Source organism: Eptatretus burgeri, chromosome 8 (assembly GCF_056783735.1).
Source record: "Eptatretus burgeri isolate ZD-2024b chromosome 8, Ebu_testis_v1, whole genome shotgun sequence".
Taxonomy (NCBI): domain Eukaryota; kingdom Metazoa; phylum Chordata; class Myxini; order Myxiniformes; family Myxinidae; genus Eptatretus; species Eptatretus burgeri.
In genome coordinates, this window is record NC_140968.1 from 31145697 (window position 1) to 31165194 (window position 19498).

The 19498-nt window shown below is 45.4% G+C and overlaps 1 protein-coding gene across 5 annotated transcripts in view; it reads left to right on the top strand.

The window, feature by feature from the left end:
- Window positions 1-19498, top strand: part of LOC147021448 (TOX high mobility group box family member 4-like) — a 195548-nt gene that overhangs the window by 145512 nt on the left and 30538 nt on the right. For all 5 annotated transcript variants that reach the window (XM_085891398.1, XM_085891400.1, XM_085891399.1 and 2 more), the window contains one exon: window positions 7963-8208. In XM_085891398.1, the coding sequence (XP_085747524.1) occupies window positions 7963-8208 (246 nt within the window). The remainder of the gene's footprint in view (window positions 1-7962; window positions 8209-19498) is intronic.

The following is a 19498-nucleotide window of genomic DNA, read 5'->3' on the forward strand; positions in this document are numbered from 1 at the left end:
CTTCACCTCTCTCCTTCACAACCAGCAACCGCACCACCTGTGAACACTGAACGTCGGGCTGTCTTGGGCCCGTTCGGCGATTGGTGCCAAACGCACCGAGCCGCGAGCATGAATGGCGGCCTTTCCGAGGGGAAAATTCGGATCCAAAATGCTCACGCCCACTCCCCTTCCGACCAATGGGCGAACGCGAGGCGGCTTGGCCCCGCCTCCAAGCGCGTGTATGTGAAGTCTGTTTATGCAAATATGTGGATCAAGGCAGGTTCACGCCCCCTTTTGCCCGACCAATGGCTGAACAGAGGGTGGCGTGGCCCCGCCTCCAATCGCGTTTTGATCCGCATATTTGCATATCGGCTCCTCCTGACACCTATAAAGAGACGAGCGCAAGGCGACTCGCAAGCGTGAGTTGGGAGAAGAGCGGGGCAAAGCTGAGTGGAACTGAGAGAGGGTGAGTCGAGCTTGGAGAGAAGTTGCGGAGGAGTTGCAGGGAAGACGGCGGACGGCGACGAGGTCGCGGTGTGGGGGTCGCTCGACTCGTCGCGAGATCCAGGCCGGCCAGCCATACCCCTCTCCCTGAGCATCAACGATTCCCCCCCCATTCGCGCTGAGATAATGCCGAGGGGGGCCCCCGTCCCCCCCACCCAAAACGTGGTGCCAACGGGACCGCTCGCGCAGAGCACGCCGGAGAGGACTCGCCGACCATGCCAGGGCATAGAGTCGGGGCGCAGCGGCGCGAACATTGCAGCTTGCCCGCCATCGCCTCACGAGGACACGGGTAAGACCTCCCCGGTCTCGTGGACCTGGCCGATCCTCCAGGATCCACGTACATTTGGTCTACGGGCCTGTCTGCCTCCTTGCCTGTGAGGGTGGCTTTCTTCCTTTGCTTTTTGCGTAAATGCTTATGGTGGCGCCGTCTTTCAAGTAGAACTGTGTAAGTATTGCCGTGTGTACGCGTATAATCGGTTTTAACTGGTTTTCTTGCATTTGCTTTTTGTGCATTTCTGTATGGCTGTATATACATGCTTGTCTGTGTGTGTGAATAAAATGCTTGCTTGTTGAACTGTTCCCGCTCTGCTTCGTCTCCTTTCTTTTTAATTGACTCTCCATCCTGCATCGCGTAAGAGATTGGTAGTGGGTGTAAGTTCCCGGTAACTAATCTGAACCGTCGAGGTTGATGATAACTCCACTCGGTTATCTCTGCAGTACGGAACGAACCGCTTAAGCGGTTCGTGTCCGAAGTCGACCTGCGGCGAGGTACGATCGCCCGATTAACCATCCGCGTAGGTACTTAGGTAGGTCGAGTTTGGCGAACAACCCTATCCTACGCGGGTGGCCGATTGGCACGATTGTGGTGAGGTCGAAAGACCGACCCGTGATTAGCTCCCGGCGTTGTTCCGAGAGGGTCACGACTGAATTGTCCGTCCGGTGGGCGACGTGCCACGATTCGAGTTACGTGGCCGATCGCACGCCGGTGAGCGCGAATTCGCAACAATATGTATGTATATATGTACGTATATGTATATGTATATGTATATGTATATGTATATATATATATGTATATATATGTATATATATATGTATATGTATATGTATATGTATATGTATATATATATATGTATATATATGTATATATATATATATATATATATGTATATACTGTATGTATATGTTGTTCGTCTTTCGGCTGCTCCCGTTAGGGGTCGCCACAGCGGATCATCCGTATGATCCGCATCATGATTTGGCACATGTTTTACGCCGGATGCCCTTCCTGACGCAACCCTGGTCACCTCTTACGACACAGGGATATGGTACACCTATTTTAACCGGGGTATACACCGGCCCAGTACACTGGTACTCATTTTGCCGACCTCGGAAGGATGACAGGCTGTCAACCCCCTGGTGTATTGATTCAGTGGCTCAACGGGGCTTGAACTCAGGATCTTTTGGATCCCAAGCCGCTCCCCTAACCACTGCGCCAATACCAGGCGCACATATATATATATATATATATATATATATATATATATATATATATATATATATATATATATATATATATATATATATATATATTGTTGCGGATTCGCGCCCGCCGGCGTGCGAACGGCCACGTAACTCGAATCGCGGCACGTCGCCCACCGGACGGACAATCCCGTCGTGACCCTCTCGGACTAACGCCGGGAACTAGTCACGGGTGGGCCTTTCGGCCTCACCACGATCGTGCCAATCGGCCCCCCGCGTGGGATAGGGTTGCTCGCCAAATTCGACCTACCTAAGTACCCACACGGAGGGTAGACCGGGCGATCGCACCTCGCCGCAGGTCGACTTCGGACACGGGCCACTTTAAGCGACCCGTTCCGTACTATCGGGATAACCGAGCGGTGTTATCGTCAACCCCGACGGTTCGATTAATTATTGGGCGTCTTTAGCCCACGACCAACCCTTTACGTGAAGTAAGATGGAGATTCAATTGGAGAAAAGACGAAGCGAAACGGGGAAAACAGTTCAACATAAAGCACATTTATTCCGCGGCAAACGGAAAGCACACATATACAATTATACACCAAAAGCAAATGTAAAAGTGACACGACAATTCTGCACAAAAAGCAAATGTAAAAGAGAAACACAATGCAGATCTACTACCGACTACCGAGCACACGGCAACACTTATATAGTTTTACTTCACAGACGGCGCCGACAACACATATACTCAAAGCAAAAGAAAAAGGGACCATCCTCAACGATGAGGGGGGCAGACGGGCCTGGGGCCGAGACCGCGTCGAGCCTACCCGTCTGGTGATGAGCCGCAAAATGGCGGTGGCGCCCCGACTCCGCGGGCCTCGCTGGCACTGCCTGGAAATGGGGTGGGAACGGGGCCCCCTTCTCACACTATCTCAGCGCGGGGGGGGAAACAGGAGGGGGTTGTTGATGCTCGGGGGAATGAGGATATCTCGCTGGCTCGGGTCCCGCGACGAGCGTCTCCACCGCGACCTCGGTCGCGTTACTGGCCTCCCCTCTCCGCAGCTCCCCGACTCTGACACGAGCGCCCTCTCGACTGCCTTCGCCGCCGCCACCTCTCCAACTCTCCACTCTTCTCAGCTCCGTCCAACTGCTTTCTCTGACTCTTCTCTTCTCAACTCTCCTTGACTGACTCAACTGCCAACTCTTCCCAACTCAACTACTGCCTTTTCGGCGAGCGAACGCGGCCCTTTATAGCCCCCGGGGCTTCGCTCCTTCACCTTCGACCCTTCACCTCTGCTGGCTCCCCATTGGACAGAGGAAAAGTGGGCGTGAATGATTTTTGATCCGCGAATCTGCATATAGCGATTATACTCCGACGCACCTGGAGGCGGGGCCAAATCGCCCCACGCTCGCTGATAGGACGGAACAGAAGTGGGCGTGAATGATTCTCGATCCGATTTCTCGGAAAGGCTGGTGTTTTTGCACCCGCTGCTCGGTGCGCGCCCTGTACGAGTCCAGTATCGGTGCCCACAAGCGGCGCGGGAATGGCGGTGATGCGATGGTTGCGAGAGCGAGATGTGACGGCAAGGGTCGTGGCTGTTGTTGTGAAGCGGCGTTGCGGTTGGTGGTTGTTGTGTGATGGCTGTTGAGACGTGGTTGGTGGTGGTTGTGGTGGTAGTAATGGTGGCTGGTCCAAAATAAAGATAGTAAAAAAAAAACGGCTATCGAGAAGGGTCGCAGCCCGAATGAATGACATTTATTCCCTCTAAACAACGGGTTTGGACTAACTACACATATACTTACAGAGATATCTCACCTAAGGGACCTGAATGGTGGTTTGCGAATTTCGTCAACCACAACAATATATATATATATATATATATATATATATATATATATATATATATATATATATATATATATATATATATATATATATATATAATTCAAGCAATCTCTGTGTGTGAGTCTGTCTGTTTGTCTGTCTGCGACCGCCGTTTCTCGACGACCGCCAGTCCGATCTCATTGAAACTTTCCAGGAATATTGCCGGGGACCCGCGGATGTGCCTTTTCAAGGTTTGATATCGATCGGACTAGCGGTTCCCAAGTTACAGCCATTTTATTGCTTTTTCATTGTTGAAAAGGTGTATATATGGCAGCTGAAGGTATCGTTCCACCTTCTGACCTTGTCATGCCATTTTTTCCAAAATTATTAATAACCAGACGACCACCGGTCCGATCGGATTGAAACTTGCCAGGAATATTGTCGGGGCCCCGCGGATGTGCCTTTTCAAGGTTTGATATCAATCGGACGAGCGCTTCCCAAGTTACGGCCATGTATCTGTGAACCAATGACAGGACACGGTGCTATGATGTCCCGAATGACGTCACAATTAGTTTATTTAATTATTAAATTTTTTTGAAGGATTGACGTCACAATTATTCTTCGTTTGGTGTGACATCACAATCGACACTGGGGACCTGGGTATGTGCCTTTTCAAAGTTTGATATCGTTCTTCCTCATCCATTTCAGCTGTTTCCCAAGTGTCTCCCAAAGTTTGAAAGTTGTTCTTTCCCAAGGTTTGAATTAATTAATTAATGTCAAGGTTTGATTATTATTTAATTATTAATTTATTTAATTATTTACTCCCATGGTTTGATTATAATTCAAATTATTAATTAATCCCAAGGTTTGAATTTTCCTGAGGGAAACAGCTGTTTCCCAAGGGTTTGAAAGTTGTTTTTTTTCCCAAGGTTGGAATTAATCGTTGTGCTTGGTAGACATTTGTGAATACATTTACAGAGGGATGGGTGAGAGAGGAGGGGGGAGAGGGGAGGGAGAGAGGGGGTGGCAAGAGAGGGGAGGGAGAGAGGAGAGGGGGAGAGAGAAGGGCGAGAGGAGGGGGGAGAGAGAAGGGAGAGAGGAGGGAGGGAGAGAGGAGGGGAGGGAGAGAGGAGGGGGGAGAGAGAGGTGAGGGGGGGCAAGAGAAGTGAGAGAGGGGGGCAAGAGAGGGGAGAGAGGAGGGGGAGAGAGAAGGGCGAGAGAGGAGGGTGAGAGGGGGGCAAGAGAAGGGAGAGAGGAGGGCGAGAGAGGGGCTGAGAGGGGGGCAAGAGAGGGGATGGAGAGAGGAGGGGGGACAGAGGAGGGGGGAGAGAGAAGGGCAAGAGAGGGGGTGAGAGGGGGGACAAGAGAAGGGGAGAGAGGGGGCAAGAGAGGGGAGGGACAGAGGAGGGGTACAGAGAGGAGGGGGAGAGAGGAGGGTGGAGAGAGGAGGGGGGAGAGAGGGGGCATCACAATTCTTCTTCTTCTTCTTCGTTTGATATGACGTCACAATTGATGCTGGGGACCTGATACTGCAGGCACGAAGCTGCACATACTGGCACGCACCTACGGGCCCGCCCCTACGTGCCCGCCCTAGTTTTTATAAATCAGGATATCTCAAGTTGTGGACGGATTCGGACGAAACTTGGCGGTTAATTTGGGTGTGTTACAAGGGCCAATTGATTCGATGTTGTTGAAGATGGGGATCCGATAATTTTTTTGATTTTTCAGTGATTCTTCAACATTGAGAGATGGGGCCAAAAACAATATGTAGCACGGTATTTCAAAACTTTGTGGACGGATTATGACAAAATTAGGTGGACTAGTACGTGCCCGTACGTGCATGGCCGTACGTGCAAAAAAAACAAACTTTCAAACCGCGAGCCAGAAACAACAACCACACAGGCCGTTCCTTCGCTCTCGCATGCCCGTACGTGCGTGGCCCGGAAGTTCGCATATCGCAGTTACGATTATTCGCAATTTAGTTTTAATGGCCAATTATTCAACTAGCGACAACATATTTTGCCTTTTTGCAATGTCATTGCAAGGAAAAACACAAAGAGAAGAGAAGAGAAAACAAACAAACAAACAAAAAAACCGTACGTGCAAAACAAAACAAAACAAACAAACAAAAAAAACTTTCAAACAACCACACAGACTGTTCCTTCGCTCTCGTAAACGACGACTGGATTGGGGCATTGTGTTTATCTATGAATGTGCACAAGAAATCGAGAAATTATTAGAATACACAGTCATCACAATCCACATGTCCGTACGTTGTAACCCGTAATGGGGAACGCAGCTTAGGTTCTCTTCCCCATCGGCCACGCCTACGCAGCAACGTGTCTTGTCATTGGTTGGTAAATAAATGGCCATAACTTGGGAAGCACTTGTCCGATTAATATCAAACCTTGAAAAGGCACATACTCAGGTCCCCAGCAATATACCTGGCAAGTTTCAATTAGATCGGACCAGTGGTTGTCGAGAAACAGCGGACACACACACACACACACACACACACACACACACACACACACACACACACACACACACACACACACACACACACACACACACACTGCTGGAATTATAATAGATCGATGAGTTGGGTAGGTGAGAAGAACAAGGCAATTCGATTTTGATTTAGGTCTGAATGGAGATCTGGTCTACCGGTGCATTACAAAACATAACTGTTCACCGTGGCGAGGTATGCGCTCTACCGAGTACCGTTCTTGTTGTTGTTATCATAATTATTATTACTTGTGCATGCCTATACGTACAAAAAAACAAAACAAAAAAAAACTTTCAAACAACCACACAGGCCGTTCCTTCGCTCTCGTAAACGATGACTGGATTGGGTCATTGTGTTTATCTATAAATGCGCATATGAAATTGAGAAATTATTCGAATACAGTGTCATCACTATCCGGAAGTCCGTACGTTGTAACCCTTAATGGGGAACGCGGCTGAGGATCTCTTCCCCAACGGCCTCGCCTACGCAGCAACGTGTCCTGTGATTGGTAACGAAATGGTGTATCGGCCACGCCGACGCAGCAACGTGTCCTGTCATTGGTTGGTAAATAAATGGCCATAACTTGGGAAGCACTTGTCCGATTAATATCAAACCTTGAAAAGGCACATCCTCAGGTCCCCAGTAATATACCTGGCAAGTTTCAATAAGATCGAACTAGTGGTTGTCGTGAAACAGCTCACTCTCACTCTCACTCACACACACGCACGCACGCACGCACGCACGCACGCGCACACACACACACACACACACACACACACACAGTGCTGGAATTATAGATAGATCATTATTATTATTATTATTATTATTATTATTATTATGTGTCGTTGTATTTTACTATTTGCCATTTATTTGTGGTTTTTTTGCGTCTTGGCAAAACCTCATACATGGCTCATGTTTGAGCTTTTCTGAGGTGCATGTATGGTTTGCAAGACAAGCACATTATGGAACGTCTTCATACTTTCCATGAATTGCATATTCGATGAAGACAAATGATCACTGCAAAATGGGATTTGAACAAGAAAATCCCAGTTTAATGAGCTAAGTGCTCAGATGGGAATGTCAGGCAGGCCAATCCAGAAACCTTAATTGTATGAATATAGCTTTACCATTGTGGTCTGTCATACTTGTCCCTGCATCATTGTTCACCGTACTATCACTCCAGTTGAACATGGCATACATATTTAAAATTCATCACGTTTTGGTTCTATATCGGGATCTGCTGATTTATTGTGAAACTTGTCTGCCCAGCTGATGCTGTTTGCTTTTTATGCCGACTCGCAGCTGACCAACAAGACTGCTATGTTCCTAAGCCTCCTATCTTGCTCGAGCAAAGGGAACAAATTTTCATGTTCACCTTGGTGTTTTAATCTCCACATTGAAATAGCATTTTGCACTGGCATTCCTGCAGTTTCCACTTTTACACAAATTGTGGAGTCCTACCCTTAATGTTTTGACAAATTATCCTTAATGGGAATTGCTTGTGAAGTAATGATTCACATAAATTATGTTTCATCACATGCAGTGTGATAATGTATAGAGCTAAAGTGAAGAGGAAATCCAAAACACTGACGCCGTGAGATGTTAACAGGTGTGACAGCGGTGTGAGTTAAACGCAGTACTGCCACTGATAGATCTCTTTCTCCTGCAGACGTTCCACACGCCAAGCCTCGGTGACGAGGTGCTGGAGATTCCTCCCATCGGTTCACTACCTGAGGGAGACCCTGCTGCACTGGGGATGGTTGAAGCAGTGCAAGGCTTTGTTGGCCTCGACGATGGCATGACGGGCACCCAGGGCGCCGACTTTGCTCCACACTTCCCGCCTCAGAGCCTTGAGCTTCCAGCCATCACAATCTCCGGAGGGCTGCTTGCACAGGATCATGGGATGCACGGGATGGTAAAACTGGCTTTTTCTTTGTTATGGAAGTAATATGTCAGAGTTCTTTTTAACCATCAAAGTGATTGGTTGTATTCTGTTGTGGAGTAGATTTTGCAGTTAAAGATGAAATGTTACAAATTATACTGAAAGGCCTAGAAGATTTGCCTCCAATACCAAAATGCTTTTGCCATTAAATGTTACTTCTCACATTTCTCCCCACCAAAAAAAAAACATTTCTTTTTCTTTTTCTGCTACACCAACAGGAACATTACTTTTCACACACTGACTGACCTACCCCCTCCATGCATTATACCATCCTCACAAGATATGTTCACAAAACACACTGACGGCAAGGGATTCATTGCAAGAACTTGCAACGTAGGCATTTACATCAACATATGTATTGTGTTGTATACATGATCAAGGCTCATGGAAAAGCTAGACCAGAATGGAATGGAACCAAATGGAAATGGGGAAACACCAACAGCAGAGTACAAGTCAGAATGAGATCAAAGGGAGGAGAAGGACACATGGGGGGTGAACAAGCTGAATGAAACGTATCAAGAAAGGGAAGGCGGGAAGTGAGGAGGAAACAGAAAAAGAACCGATCAAACAACGAACAAACAAGAAAAAGACGTCGTGCAGAGCGCGATACTTGCAAAATCCATCCCTCTCCAAAGGTTGCCATGGATACATCAAATCGTTCATTTCATTAAGATTAAAAATGACGATCTTAATCAAAGCTCAGGCCAATCGGATGAAAATTGATTATTTTTCAGATTGAAATTGATGATATAAGAAGTTTGACCTTGAGTTGACCTTTGACCTCAAAATAGTTGCTTTCCCAATTCAGTGATGGACTGTGCAAATCCTGTTCAATTTTCAAGTTAATAAGATGTAAGTTGACTATTTTTCAGCTGAAAATTGATGATTTTAGAAGTTTGACCTTGAGTTGACCTTTGACCTTTTGACCTCCAAAACAATTATGAAACTTACAGTGCTAGTTGGCTGTTTTATCATCTGAAAGTTGGCAAAGATGTACTAACGCCATGGGAAGCAAAGCAAAGCTTACTCTTGGGGTGTTAAAATTGTTGTTCCAACGAAGGGTGATCGCCTAAAATGAAGGGTGAATGCCCTTAACATCACTGTCGCTTGCCACGGCGTTTACCCCTTCCTTGTCAACTTGCAGTTGATGAAACTATTAGTATGTAGAAAATACCTTTGCAGTGCTTAGTCAATGGCTTTTTATGTTGGCCACCGACTTATTTATCACTTTTTCTGAACTGCATTACCAAAAAAAGTCATGGGCAGTTTTATCAGAAAAGCCTTGGTGTGTAGCCATTTAATATGATGAAAGGTTTCCTTGCACCATAATCACAGCCTAGACACATACTCTAACACCTGCTCCCAGTTCTTGATCGGTGGGAGATTGGGCTCTCCACTATTCCTTCCCAGGCAAAAATAGCATTCCTTTCCTGTTGTAATTCTTTGCAGACAATTGTCGTAGAACCTGTTATCAACTATAGTACTGTATATGAGTGCAACTCTCTTATCCTATAGTTCTAACTGTAGCATTTTGCCTGGGAAATTGTATCGTGCTTGCCTTCATATTTTAAGATTTCTTATTGTTGTCAAGCTCGTAATTGTCATTCCTAACTTCCTATCCCACTGTCCCTTCCATCAGACTTGAAAAATGTATACCTGGCCAAGTTTTCACATTTTGAAACCTCAGGATACATGTTAGTTGCTCTGTCATGGAACACACTGCGATGCCATTCATTCACTGCAATGTTTAAAAACCTATGAGAGGCTGCTCAGGCCTTTGTGGTACTCCATAATATGCATGTTCAGGAGCCTGGCTGATATATCAATTACTCTTCAAGTTATTTTGTCACATTGTGGAGTTTTGAACGTCTGCATGTAATACTTTCTCGCAGGGGTTTCCTCTCTTTTGACATGATTTTCAATTGTCAAAGTTGTATTTCCTTGTAGTCCTCCACTTCGTTGATGATGGTGTTTCCCAAAGCAGTTGATTTGAGTTGAAATCAACCTGATGGAGGTGATGTCCATTCAGGCTGATTAACATTCCTTGTTTTGAATTCCATTAATACATTCCTTTTGGACATGATGCTCTGAAACTTAAAGATGACACTTCCCTGATTTTATTCCGTACCTTGTGATTATATTGTTACAGTTACACGTGGGGGTGGAGGGAGGATTAATGAGGAGGTCTGCTCGGACCCACTCCAGGCCCCCCTAACAAACGGACGCCAACGTTGTCAGATGGAATGAAAACCCGTCATTCTTGTTACAAAAACAGCGAAAATTGATGAAAAAGCGGCCGAAATTGAAACCAACACAGTAATTACGTTCGCAATAGCAGATATAATTGAAACCAACATGCTTATTCTCCACACAAGAACGGTCGTGACGGACACAAAAACGGACAATCCCGAAATAGATTGGTGGGGAACGGAAGCAAGATTGGTTATTTCCGTCGCGAAACGTCTGAGAGCGAAACAAAAGCGATTCATTCCGGTTACTGTAGTGCGAACAAGATGGCGGATGCAGTAGAACGACCTGTTACGGTATGTACATTTTTTGTGCTTGTGCCTCGAACATAAATTTAATATAGATAATATATAGTGGGTAGTACCTGATGTAGTTTTAACAATTTATTAAACCGAATTTTGTTGTGATGATAATGTTTGGTTTGCCTCTATTTCGAGCCCCCGAGTGTAGGATCGCTAGTTGTGTATGCCCAGTTCAACATAGGGGATCGTGTATGGGATCTTTTTACAGTTTTTACTTCATATTAACTTTGTTATTTTATTGGAATTTGCAATCTATTATTACTATCAAATTTTACCTCTTGCAAATATAAACGATCAATCGTCACTGATCGCTGCAGCACGGGGGCACGAATTTCACGAAATGTCAGCCACACATTAAGTCAAGAGGGTGCATTTATCGCTGCTTGTATAATATCCCGTACCACAAACGGGTTTTCATTAACAGACATGATATATTCAAGGCAGACGACGTTAAAGTTAACTTACCATAACTTCAAGAACTTTTCAAGCCGCCATGTTTTCCACGTTATGGTAACCGGAATGAATCGCTTTTGCTTCGGTCTCCGCCGTTTCGCGACGGAAATAACCGATGTTGCTTCCATTCCCCACCGTTCTATTTCGGGATTGACCGTTCTTGTGTCCGTTACGACCGTTCTTGTGTGTAGAATAAACATGTTGGTTTCGGTTATATTTGCTAATGCGACCGTAATTGCTGTGTTGGTTTCAATCTCGGCTGCTTTTTCATCAATTTTAGCTGTTTTTGTAACAAGAATGACGGGTTTTCATTCCGCCTGACAACGTTGGCGTCCGTTTGTTAGGGGGGCCTGCACTCCCTGACCTTTGAACCTGGAGCCGATGGATCACAGATAATTTCACGACCCGACAGGTTGCTTAGCAACCACGGTCGCTGGTTAGAGGCCAGCAAACCTAGCAGGGTCCTCGCACCCAATTATCTCACGTTACCTTACTGGTGATTTGGTGATCCCAACTGAGGAACTGCGCTTTCGACTCCACACCTTGTCTACTTATTATGCAAGGCCGAGTGAAACCGTGGGTGGAAGTTGGCTACCTGATGGAGCGAATTGATGGTGTACAACTTCCTGGATTTTATTATACGATATGTCTAACCATTGGAGAAAGAGACAATCAAGCAGGTTTGGAAAGTTTATATTCTCTTGGGTAAAATGCACATATTTACAGGCATATTTATTTCCAAGCAAATATTCACAAGGCATGGACATACATCAGAAACACAAGAAAAGCTCACCCCAAGCACTCAAGAAACCCCTTGTACAACCAGCCTTACCTCATCACCGAACAAGACATAGGCGCCTCATACATTCCAGGAAATTGGAAGAGAAAGGTGGGGGAAGGTGTGTGTGTGTGTGTGTGCGTGCGTGCGTGCGTGCGTGCGTGCGTGCGTGCGTGCGTGCGTGCGTGCGTGCGTGCGTGTGTGGGGGGGTGTATAGGGTCGACCCTAACCTCACCCATACGTGAACTGGACTGTTTGTTCACGTGGAACCAAACAGAGTGTAAGGTACAGTGAGTGGCTTGGCGTTCCACTTGGAGCACTTGCTTGGTGCCCTCTCGTACCACCCGGCATTCGCCAACGCCCCCCCGGTGCCTCTCAGCTCGCTTGGCGTTCTTCAATACTCCGTTGGCGCCTTTATGTTTTGCTTGGAGCGCTTGCTTGGTGCCCTCTCATGCCGCTTGCCATTCCTCAACATTCCTTTTGGCACCTTGCAGCACTCACTTGGTGCTTCTCAACGCTCAGTCAACCTGACCAGGTCACTCGACATTTTCCCGACGCTCCCAGCGCCCACCCGGCAAACGACCCCATGACACAGTCTGCACAAACGCTTGAACCATCCATAAACAGAACAAACCGTTGAACGTCACATCCTCTCTCTGCATCCAGCTGACCTAACTCTCGGAGGTGCACCGCTTCAATGCAGCCGCACAGATTTGTCATACATATTTGCCTCATCAATGCCGGGCCTATTCGTCTCCTCGATGCCACGAGGATTGGGATGCCGGAATGGCTGTTATTGCAGCACTGGTGAAGTCATTATTTGGGAATGTGTGTTTAAAAGATGTCTGGATACAGAGATGTGGCTGTTGGAAAGGGAGGTTCGAGTACTGGATGGTGAATTAGGAAAGGAATGAGGTTGGAGTTTGGAATGGTTGGTTTAGGAAGAGAACAACGGGAAAGGTTCGATCTACAATCACAACGTATTTCCCTTTCCCTGATAGGGGATGGGTAATCTAACTAAACAAAATTGCTATGGAAATATCTAAATTTCAGGGTTCGTTTATTTGTTGAATGTCTCCCTGGGGTATTTGTAAATCTGCAACAACATTCTTGGATGGAAGTCAAATGTACTCGTGAGCAATTCTCACAACTGGAAAGGTTTGTCCCTTTACTTTATTGCTTGTGTGCATTGCTCACATATTCTCAATAAGACCTTCAAAAGCAATTACTGCATTATATTTTGAGTGATTATTCAATCCAATCTTTAAGGAGCTGTCATAGCAATGGTGCTTCCAGGTGAAAACCAGGTGGTTAATACCGGGAATGCCTAAGGAACAAAATTAATGAGGCTACAAAGTTGATTCCCTCCACGATTCACAGTGGGGAAATTGATCGATGGGATAGTTGCACTCTTCAAATGAAATTCTCTTCATAGGACACCACAAAATCTTTCATTTCATCCACCAAGTCCAAGCATGCAGGACGGCTAGCTTAGGTTCTGCTATCAAAGAGGATGCGCTTGAAACTACAATACCTCGTTGAGATTTCCGGCACTCTCAGCACACGTTCTACCCTACAAGCAAACCACGTAGTGTCGGGCATGCTACCAGATTGTTGATGGTCCACCTTCCATGATTTATAAAAATAATTAAATCCACAACCATCTTTATCGAATCGCATCTATCATTCGTTTGCTTGATGGTGGAATATATTGCAAAACTATCTGGGACAAAGACCTTTGATTTGAGAAAGAGGTCCTCGTCATTGTGGGTGAGTGCTTATTGGACTTGAATTTAATTTTTTATTTGGCCTGCCGGTTGCATCACTGCTGAAGCGTGGATATTGTGCTGACGCAGTGCCCCTGCACAATTTATTCAAGGTGTCGGAGATGACATCTCTTTGTGAAAGATGGTATTGGATCTTTTGCATTCACCGACGACAGGTACTGCAAGACGGGTCCTCCGGCCTAACATCCCTCCGATAGACGGTGCCCACATTGATGTATCGCCCTGCACGCGAAACGCCGGGATGACAGTTCAGCCGGGTCGGGATTCAAACCCAGGCTAGACGGCTCCTTGTAGAGTGCGCGTACCTCTAGGCCATCCTGTCTTCCCCAGAACTCCTTGTTAGGCCAGACAATACAATTCACATTAAAGTACTTGCATTTATCTGAAGCTGTAATATTGGGACGAAGATCGAGAGGGTTTACGTAATCGGTTTTATTTCCGATTGAAAATGACATTTTGATGTGAAAATGAATCTGGATTGAACGTAAATTGGAAGCGAATGTTGAAGCACACAATCTCCTCTTTGTGATGGTTTCTAGTTGCATCGTCGTTGCATCGTCTGTAAAGCCATTTAAAGCTGGAAAACGAAGACGCCGTGAGATTTTGTTAATGGTTTTTTGTAACAGTCTAATTGAATGTGGTTCAGTAAATGGACGGAATTGTGTTGTGCATCTGCATCGCCATGTTGCACCATCGTTCTCATCCGTCGTCGTGTGTTTTTTTCTGAAAAGTTACAAATCACGCATTTTGTGTGCGTGTTCATTTTACCGCTCTTCTCGTGAATCGCGTGTTCTTCTTGACACTTTGAAGAGCGATTTAGTATGTTTGAATTGTATTAACATTAATTCTTTTGAAACTTTATTTTCTTTAGCTTGTTATCCGGTATATCTTTGCTTTTCAACAAAAAGGATCAGTCGTTATTCATTGTGAGATTGGCAGAACGTTTGCCACCCGCAGTGCTTTGCACATCTCGTCCTGGACTTGTCAGCCTTTACAGATAACTGTAAAAAGACTGTCAAAGCCCGTGTCATCTTGTGCCGACTCGCTTGGAGTTAATCCACTGGAGTCTTTGAGTCAGCGTTCCTCGCGAAATGAAATTGCTGCTAAAAAGTGATGCATTGCATTTCCCCACCTTGTTATCCCAGGAAAGGTGTGGGTTTGAAAGAGAATACACGGAGAAGCGTACCACCTTTGGTGTATGAGTGTGCATTGGCATAGAGATGAATAATTGGATTGAAAATTAAAATGCACGTTCGATCTGAAACGATGGCTATTGAAGATCAGAAGGAATGCATGAGCCCTCAAGGCCAATGAAATGTGGAAGATCCCTCATAATAGACGTCTGCGGTGGCATATTGGTTGTGTTCTTGCTGTTAAAATTATCATCTCGGGATCACCTGCTCTGAGCTCATTGTTTTTGAGAGGGTCCCATAGAACCACGGCCAGAACGTGCAAGATGACCGGATAACCACAAGACGTCCCGCTATCTACTCCACATTCCGCATCACTGGATTCCAGTCCAGACGTTTGTATCCACCCATGGTTATATAGGCAGACAATCTTATTTCCAATCTCATTTCAAATCCCATCATTTTTGCGATGGGGTTTAGATTTTATTATTTCTTTTTGGGGGAGGGATTTGGTTTTATTGGTGTGTTTTATCTCAAATTGCCTCCTATTTATAGACTTCATTACAACACAATGACATGGGTGTGCTTGCAGCAAGCAATCTGCATGCTTGCAGTGCACTGTCTTTCTAGGAAGCTTTATAAACATTCACCATTGTCGTTTGATGTTCATATTTGGCAAATCGGATGATCTGGTTGCTTGCTAAATGGTCGTGTGCCAAAGACAACACCAATATAATCTTAGGCACATGGATTTTGTGGTTTTAACTTGAAGATGTTGTGACAGTTGGAATAGCAGCGAGTTATTTCACTGATTGTGTGTGTGTGTGTGTGTGTGTGTGTGTGTTGTCTGTCTGTCTGTCTGTCTGTCTGTCTGTCTGTGTTGTTGGTTGTTATCTTCACATGCAGGCTTCAGAAGGTGGAACAGAGCCCTCCCAGGTGTGTGCGTGCATGTATGTGTACGTGTGTGTTTGTGTGAGATGAGGTCGTCAGAGTGTTTTTTTCTCAATGTTATAGCAATTGTGGAATGTACCAGGAAAGGTACAATTGCAAACGTTGTATAATTCCACTGTCAGGTGTTTATTTGTTATGAGTAAGGAATGAACATGGTGTTGGAAATGTTCATTGTTTTAGGATGCATCGTGGGTATACTGTGTTATACGATACATGACAACCTGGCGCTATATGATAGTCATTCCAGATGAGTAATTGTGTATGCTGCCCACAACCCGTCTCTTGTGACGTTCTCTGGAAACATGTGCAAAAGAAAAATCAAATGGACTGCAGAGTGAATAACGGTAGTTTTTGATAAATATATATATATATATATATATATATATATATATATATATATATATATATATATATATATATATATATATATTTCTGTAACCTTGATGGTGATTTGAATTCATCTTGGTACATGATGTGTCTGGTGTCCAAAAATAGTTCATATTCAAATGGAGGTTCAAAACAAATGGTTTTGGATTTTGCCAGAGAAGATTGCTGTAACCTTTCTTTGATTTTATTTGCCTCAAAACAGTTAACTTAAACATTTCCTGTTTGAACATAAGAAGTGTTTTGTTTCAGATCCCCGATTTATTATTTACTATCAAATATCACCACCCATCGCTTCACTGATGGGAGTACTAAAGGGGGATGTGGGGTGTAAAAAGACGGGGGGGGGGAGCGAGAGAGGGAGGGGTGAGGGGAAAGGAAAGCAGACTACAGTGGAGCATTAATTACGATTCACACTGTTTCGAAAAAATGATTATGCAAAGAATAACAGTGAAGATGGAAACAAAATAATGTCTGAAATGCATTTTATACCGGTCATACTATAAATATGGCCCGGACATGTCCGGAAACAAAACCTGCCAGATGCATCTGAAGCCAAGCCGTCTGGAGACAAACACTGCTCGGACACGTCTGGAGATAAACTGCCATCCAGACATAAACACCACCCCAACACGTCCAGAGACAAACACCACCCAGACACGTCCGGAGCCAAGCATCGCCCAGACACATCCAGAGACAAACTCCCGTACAGACATAAATACCGGCTGGATGCATCTGGAGCCAGGCTGACGAGAGATAAACTCCCATCCGGACATAAACACCACCCCTACGCATCTGGAGCCAAGCTGTCTGGGTGGTGTTTGTCTCTGGATGTGTCGGGGAGGTGTTTGTCTCTGGATGCATCGGGGCGTTGTTTGTCTTCGGACGCGTCAGGGCGGGGTTTGTCTCTGCACATGTCGGGATGGTGTTTATGTCCAGACGGGAGTTTGTGTCCAGGCGGTGTTTATGTCGGGACGGGAGATTGTCGCTGGACATATCTGAGCGCTGTTTGTCTCTGGACAGCTTGGCTCCGGATGCGTCGGGCCGGTGTTGTCTCCTGGTGGTATTAATAGTATAACTGGTAGAAAATGGATTTCAGTCATTATTTTGTTTCCATCTTCACTGTTATTCTATGTAGAATCATTTTGATGAGATGGTATGAATTGTAATTGATGCTCCACTACATGAGTCCCTCTGCCTTCCATTACATGTTTGCCTTCCTTCCCTCCCCCCCCCCCAATGCCTCGCTCCCCTCTCTCCTCTCTCTTTCCCCCTCTCTCCTCTCTCTCTCTCTCTCTCTCTCTCTCTCTCTCTCTCTCTCTCTCTCTCTCTCTCCCCCCCTCACTCTCTCTCTCTCCCCCACCCTCCGCTTTTTCTTCCCCCCTCCCTCCGCTCTCTCTTCCCCCTCCCTCCTCTCTCTTCCCCCTCCATTCTCTCTTCCAGCCTCCCTCCTCTCTTTCCTCCTCCCTCCTCTCTTCCCCCTCCCTTCTCCCTTCCCCCCCTCCCCTCTTCGGGTGGTATTTGCCTGTGTGTATAGAATATATATATATATATATATATATATATATATATATATATATATATATATATATATATATATATATATATATATATATGACAAAGAGTGGGTGTAGCAGACAGAATATGTTATGCGTTATGAACACGCACACGCACTCACACTCGCTCGGGATGACGGAGCACGAACCACTCGCTCAGGATGACGTTGCACAAACCACTTGCTCGGGATGACGTGGCGTGGCAAAAGCATCTGCAGTGAGTGAACAATTCGCTCAGAATGATGTCGCATGGTACTGCCATTGACTATAGGGTGCTCGGCAAGTGGCTTGAGCACTCAAGCAAGCACTCCGATTAAATGGTTGCTAAGGTATGGCTGGCCAGACTGTGGCTGCATACCATATAGGATCCCTTTAACTTTGAAGCCGGTCTTCACCCTGCCCACAGCAGCTAAAGAAATAAAATGAATTCGTTCAAAAAATGACTTTATCCACAAAAGAGTTGCTGTTTAACACAGAATAACCCTGGGAGACATCGCAAAGTTTAATCACCCATTAAATATACATTGCAGATATTCCGCCACCTTTCCTGCTCGTCTGTGCACAAGTCCTGTGGTACATCGTTCGCGGTCCGCACAAACGTTATAAATTTATTTTAAAACGTCCGTTTTTCACCAGATTTGCTTTGATTCCCTGTAGAGCACTTCACAAAACCTCCAAAATATGGACACAGGTCTGGCAGACGCTATGGATAAGCAATCCCTCTGGGGGACAGGGCGCAAGGTCGAGCAGTGAATGCATTAAATCGTATAGCCAAATGAAGCTGGTTAATTTTGTTGACTCCATATAATTCTCCAAACAGTAGAAAAAGATAAGTTTAATGCTTTGGAAATTTCACATTTTCTTGTGTGTATATATGGAGAAGGAGGGAACATAGCCTTGCTTGCTTAAAGTAAATAGGTTTGTCGGCTTAGTTATAAGACTCGTTATTTCTTTAAATTACCTGATTTCACTCCAGATTTCGACACTTATTTAGTCTGGATGATATCCGATCCTCAAAACCGAAATAATAATTTGATGATATACTTTAATTCGTCTGTGAGAGTCGATCTTGGAAAATTGCATCGTATAGTCATAATGCATGAAATCGCTCCAAGCTCCGAATTTGAAAACTATAGCACTTACAATGTACACAGCGATTCGTAGCTTTGATGAACAGGCATTTGATAATATGAGTGAGGAGAGTGAAGGAAAAAAAAAGCTTTGTCGTTAAGAAATCATTGCGGCCTATTCCAAGTCAAGGCATGGTTGAGCAAGCCAAAAAACATGGCGGCTTCAGTCCCCAGCAAGGTTACCCATGAGAAGCCTTAAGACCCCAAAGAGCGAGGTGGCGGAGGATGTGCCTGATGAAGGATATAATTAAATAAGACCGTTAATTATCTTCAAAAGCGGTGTTTCTATAAACCCAAGCAACCAATTTTCAGTCAGGCACTTCCTTGGAGGTTTTTTTTTTTTTTTGGTATACCCTGTCGAGGCTCGTATGAGAGCTAACACAGAACGTACAAGGGGAGTAGGAGACATGAGATGTGTGGAAGGGAGAGGGATGGGGCACAGTACACAGGGTAAACAAGATGGACACTACAGGGACTTTTAGGTCCTTACACAGCAGGGACTTTCAGGAGGGAAAGCAGGGAAATTTGAAGTAGGTGGGTTTGGG